The sequence below is a fragment of the Fibroporia radiculosa genome (genome assembly GCF_000313525.1).
Source record: "Fibroporia radiculosa TFFH 294 genomic supercontigs, scaffold33330, whole genome shotgun sequence".
NCBI lineage: Eukaryota > Fungi > Basidiomycota > Agaricomycetes > Polyporales > Fibroporiaceae > Fibroporia > Fibroporia radiculosa.
In genome coordinates, this window is record NW_012133060.1 from 1 (window position 1) to 5,814 (window position 5,814).

Below are 5,814 nucleotides of genomic sequence, written 5' to 3' on the forward strand. Positions count from 1 at the left end.
TCTGTCCATCCGTTCTAGCTGCCAGTTTCTGACAACTTGGAATCAGCTGAGTGCATCCCTAACTACAACGACAACTATGTTCATGGAGCCGAACAGAACCTGCGTCCGCAGTGACGAGTGTTCGCGTAATGGCTTATGTAATCTTCACCTATCCAAAATATCCTCGTGAATTTAACGCGTTGCTATGTATTATGCACAAGGCGAGCTGATCTCTATTCCAGTGGTGCTCGCGAATCTCTGCAGAGGCCTATTCTCCGCGGCTGTCAAACTCAACTGGAGCTTTGGTTCCTCGTGTTCAGCTTGTCATAATGCATGGGCTGACTTTGTATTGCCCATTCACGCTGCACAGATTGTTGAGGGAGGAGACTCTCACGGACAATCTATAAAGCTGCCAGCGTACGCTGCATCAACCCAAACACGAGCATCCCCGCTTTCTACAGTCCGCACAAGTTCAACGCTCCTGACCATTCAATCTACAATGTCGACGAACGATGGTGCGCCTAGCCAAGCCATTTCATGTTCACAAAATTCCAATTCGATTAACCTGTACAGCGAAGTCTGAGGCTCCGACCACTTATAGTGTAGTCGTGAAGTCCGGCGAAAAGGAGGTCGTTCTTACAGCCCCGCCGGTTCCCAACTTCCCCCGAGGTGAGCTGGACACCTAACCGCCGTCTCTGCTAAACTGGTACTGACTACCAGAGCAGAAGGTGACGAGCCCACGTATTTACTCCCGAAGTGGCTATATATTCGTGACAAGGATGGACGCTACTTGAGCGTGCGGTCGGGTCCGACGTACCACACTCTGACTATCCGCGGCGGCGACGCCGATCGTGACTGCATCTTCCAAGCTGTCCCCAAAGGCAACGGATGGTATCAATTTCAGGGCAACAATGGGAAATATTGGGACCGTTACTACTCCGGCTGGCTTTCCTGCGACGACGCGGCCAGCGTACCCTTCTCATTCCGATTCATTCACACTGCCGACAGTTCGATCTATCTGACTGACAATGTCAATCCCACCGGATACTATATTTCAAGCGATCTAGACGGCAACGGCTCCCCTCTCTACTGGGATTTCATCAAAGCATCCTCCCGCTTTGAAGTCGTCCAGGCAGCTATCAAGAATGAGATCTACGACGTAAAGTATGAGATCTCTGGAGCCCAAGTGCGCGAAGCCCCTCCCTTGATCGTTCTTAGCACTTCCGTTCGCAACGACTCTGACTCCACCGTGACCCAAGACCTCGGATTCTCCTACACGAAATCCGAGTCCGGAACGTGGAACAATTCTGTCGGGGTCACGCTTGGAGTCTCGGCAACCTTTAAATCCGGGGTACCCTTCATCGCCAGCGTCGAGTGGAACATCTCTGTATCCGCGGAGTACAGTCATGAGTGGGGTGGGTCCGTTGGGGTAGAGAAGACAGTGTCTGAGTCGACCAGTGTCACTGTACCCCCGCACAAGAAGGCGCAGGCTACGGTCGTCGTGAGGAATGCCTTCCTTGACGTTGGGTTCTCGTACAAGGAGAGGGTGTTGTACACGAATGGCCAGACAGAGGACCTTCTGAAGCAAGGGGTGTATAAGAATGTAGATTCGTACCATGTCGACGTCGAGCTCACCAACTGGGAGCCTACTGACACCTAATAGGTAAGCCGTTTCCTCCCTTGGATTATCATTCAATGCTCAGTTCAACTTTTATTATGCAGACGACATCAGTCACTCCGCCTTGCTACATGCGAATATATCTTGAATGGTTTCGTGCACTTGAGGTGAATTGATTGTACAGTAGGTGTATCACAATCGAATGAGTCATTCTAAGGAGTACCCTCATAGGCTGAGACTCATGATTGAGGTGTGCACTGCTTTTTCAGAACGCCCCGACTCAAACGGGCCGTGGATCCAACAAGTGTTATTTTCCCGGAGATACTCGCGACCTCAGCTTACGGGTCAATGAGGCTTCAATATACATATCACTCATCACACAATTAAAGTTAACATTTGCAACAATGTTATCGCACTTTATGACGCGTCGGAGGATATTATACAGGCTCATACAGAGGACGCTAGAGCCAGTATATAACAGCTTAGGCTAACCTTAAAGAAAGTCGTAAGCATTGCGCTGCCTTCGGAAGTGACATTTCCGACGACCCACCTTCAATAGTGGTGGATATAGTTTTTGAAGTCAGTGACTAATTCGCGCACCTTCTTCGCTTTCTTGACGAGATCAAGCTTCTCCTCCATACGCTTTAGCGCCTTCTCAACCGATTTAATTGTGTCAATGTCAGTCCCATTGCTACGCATGGTCTGCAAGTTCAGGTCTAGCAACGAAACCGACTTCTCCACTTGGCCAGCGAAGTTCCCGGATAAGGAGAGCTTGGCGTACTCCTCAACTAGCTGTCCGACCTTTGTGATCGCCTCCGCCAACGCCATATCCATGTCCGCGATACTCTTTTTCAGCTGCGCCATTCCCATCTCCTGCTTTTCCTTCTCCTCTACCGCGTCATCGTACTTCTTCTTCGCATCTTCGTCGATTGTGATCTGCTCGTCCTCCTTGAGTTCCCACATGACATTGTAATGGCGGTGCTGTGTGTAAGGATGCTCGCATCCAGTACAATTCTCGACCCGACCGCCTTTGAAGGCTTTACAATTTCGGATGCCCTTGGGATCGAGCGAGAAGGAGAGGTGACAGTGTTTGTGGCAGTTGTGGTAGCACTTCGGGGTGGCGCATAAGGTATTGTGGTGCGGTGTGTCGACCTGCTTGTACACATTCTGCATGATCGTGCTTTGGTATGTTGCATATTGCTTGATCGTCTAGTAGAAATCGGCAGTGAGTGGAAGACGAGAATCGGACCCATAGCGGATATAATTCGTACTAATGTGGTACCATCAGTCTCCTTCTCAATCCTCTTCAATGTCGTTGTTTTGCTCGCCATCTGTTCCATTGTCGCAAAGGCGACAGAGATTTTCTTTTCGATATCTTGGGATTGAGCATAAAGCGATAGAATGTCCTTGGTAGGTTGAGGGGAGCGGGAGTCGATGAAGTCGAAGATCTTTACGAACTCGCCGAGCGCTTTCTTGTGTCCATCCTCGACCGACTGTTCCAGCGCATTGAGTAGCCTCTTCTGAGGCTTTCGTTGCCTTTCCATTTTCTGCTTTTCGCCAAGATATTTGTCCCGCATTGCAACAGGATTATCGAGGAGGTACAGATGGTCATTGCGTAAAGCGTCAGGAAGAGACTGCTCATCAAAATTCCAACTGAGTGGACTGGATACGTTGGTGAATAGAAATCCGATGTTATCAGCGAGCGTCTTAGGGAACATGGATGAAAGCGTGGACAAAGCGTAGTCCGTGGCGACCCCAAGACGCGGGACAGTGCCATTTGCGAGGATGATCACAGCATTGACTACCGTAATATGGTCTCGTATAGCTCGGGCGATGCTTTCTTTGTGTTGTTCGTCTTGGGCGATACCGCGAGTGTCCGCCAACCCTGGTGTATCGAGAATGCGAACGGTAATGCCGTTTTTACTGACGAATTGATATAGTTTTGCATTGTTGGTTTGACTATGTTTGGCAGAACCACCTGCCTCATTGCTCTCCTCGTGGTATTTTTTGTATGTCTTGGGAGTATTGCCTTGAAGTATATTCGCGATTAGAGACAGTACAGTGGTTTTTCCAGTGCCAGTCTCGCCTTGAGGGCAAACGTTATAGTATGTATTTCTCGAGGAATATATTGCACTTACCCACAACTAGGATGGTAAATTCCGTCTTGGAGTCGCTAACGTGGATAATACCTTTACCCAGATCGTCAACGGTGCTGTAAAGGACAAGTGCATGATCAAAAATAGAATCTAAAATCATTTTTTGAACCTTTCTCACTTCAAGGCTGGAGCATCCTCTGAATCCTCTGATCTGGGATCGCTGCAAAAAATAAATTTGATATGAGAATAAGAATCGTGTGAAATGTACTTCAGGTCATCTTGAGCGATGATATCCGGGGTTGAAGGACAACTTGTCACTGGACTGGAATACTGAGGGACGTCTTGAGTGGTATCACTTGAGTTTTCAGGAACGGCAGGGCTGACAGATGATATGAGATGGCGAGTAGTAGAATGAGAAGAAAAGTGAAGCACCAGGGCGGCACGATACTGAATGAAACTTCCATCTCCGATGTAGTCTCTGATATAGTAACGTGAGTGATGCTTTCACCCAAATCATCGACAGCACTGCAAGTGCATGATAAAAATAGAAGCATAAATCAACAACCCGTCTCACTTCAAGGTTGAGGCATCTGAACCAAAGTCACTGCGGAAGATGATTGAAACCGATGTGAGGATAAACGAGAATGGGAATTACCTCGGATTATATTGAAAAGTGCTATCCGGGACTGAAGGATAACTTGTCGCTGAATCGCTCATTGATTCAAGTGGTATTTCAGATGCTGCCACTTGATATCGCAGAATTTACAGGGCTGATAGACGATGTGAGATGGCGAGTATTTGGATGGGAAGAAATGAGAAGTACTAAGCAGGGGAACAAGAGAAGTTGAAAGCGTTGAGGGATCTTGACAGCGACAAAAGATATCTCGATTGGACCATTAGGCTCTTGCTACAGATTAAGTACCCCTTGATGATAATGCAGAATCAGCTGGAGGGTGGTCCAATCCCGTGTTCGGATACTACTGGTATGGGAGGAAGATCTGACGCCTGTGAAGGCCTATGCTGGTGATGATTACTGAATGAATGAACCTTCACATCCTGATGTAGCACTCAACCCTATACCCTACGCAGCATCGAAGACAACCATGGATGTATCAAAGCCAATGAACCCGAGGCTTATCAGATGTCTTACCTTGTGACAAACTTGACTTGCCTATTGTATACAGCTTCCACAACGGGCTACCCAAGCAGAAAACTTATACAGATTGACGTATGTTGAGTTTTTCATCTCCGTTCAAGTAGCCCCGAAGAAAAGTGGTCACTATCGTGCACGACCCTATACACATCACTAAATATGACCAAGAGCAGATCAAGACCAGACATGTGTACTGAAGATTCAGACTCGTACCAGAAAAACCCCAAGTCAGATCCATCATCACCCTGACCCTTTCTCATTGGTGACGATGGTAAGATCTCCAAAGTTAGAATTCATCGGGTGGGGATAGCGTAGTCTTCCAGTTTCCAGCCTCAACCGACAAATAACCAACACGAAAAACTCAAGTTCCAGGTTCCGGGAAGATCTTGCGTTCTTGCCTAGCGCCAGTTTTCTCAATGAGCATCTATTTGACTAGTACTCCGCCGAGGTATCACCAGTGGGAACTCCTTGCGGCAAGGACAATTTCACCTACTCAGAGGGAAGAGCTTGAAAGATCTAACAAATACATTGACCATATCCTCTCCTAATCCCTATTTTCCTGGGATGAGGTTACGGTTCACGAGAGAGAGGTGCATATATGTCGCTGATCTCAACTCTGCTCATCGGCGTCTGTGGGTCTACGTGAGTCACTTTCGCACCGTGCTGAGCTCGTCACATCATAATCTGTACCCCAAATCACGCAATACTGGGCTGCCTCCGTCTCTTGCTGGCGCGCTAGTGTCCGTGTCGATGCGTACGCTCTACCTGCTATATCCGTCTCAGCCGCGGACAGTACGACAAGGTTTCATTGGGTTTGTTGATGCATAAGTGCTAAAAAGTGTGTCAATATCGAGAAGGGGGAAGTGATACAGGACAGCTATGGATATGTGGTGAGCACCTTTTGCAAGAGACGAAGCGAGGTAGATGGTATTGTTCGACGGATCTTGCTCAGGCAAAAAAAAAAAAAA

At 48.0% G+C, this 5,814-nt stretch overlaps 2 protein-coding genes across 2 annotated transcripts; one reads left to right on the forward strand and one right to left on the reverse strand.

Moving 5' to 3' along the window:
- Positions 1 to 478: 478 nt before the first annotated feature.
- FIBRA_09356 (uncharacterized protein) lies at positions 479 to 1,639 on the forward strand (the record flags this gene model as incomplete). The annotated part of the gene is made up of 3 exons (XM_012321668.1): positions 479 to 494; positions 553 to 648; positions 705 to 1,639. The coding sequence occupies 3 exons, from the start codon at positions 479 to 481 to the stop codon at positions 1,637 to 1,639; spliced, it is 1,047 nt and encodes a 348-aa protein (XP_012177058.1).
- A 510-nt stretch (positions 1,640 to 2,149) lies between these two features.
- FIBRA_09357 (uncharacterized protein) lies at positions 2,150 to 4,157 on the reverse strand (the record flags this gene model as incomplete). Its single annotated transcript, XM_012321669.1, has 6 exons — positions 2,150 to 2,806; positions 2,869 to 3,683; positions 3,736 to 3,809; positions 3,872 to 3,913; positions 3,962 to 4,072; positions 4,126 to 4,157. 6 exons carry the CDS (start codon positions 4,155 to 4,157, stop codon positions 2,150 to 2,152), a joined length of 1,731 nt encoding a protein of 576 aa, XP_012177059.1.
- Between the last annotated feature and the right edge of the window lie 1,657 nt (positions 4,158 to 5,814).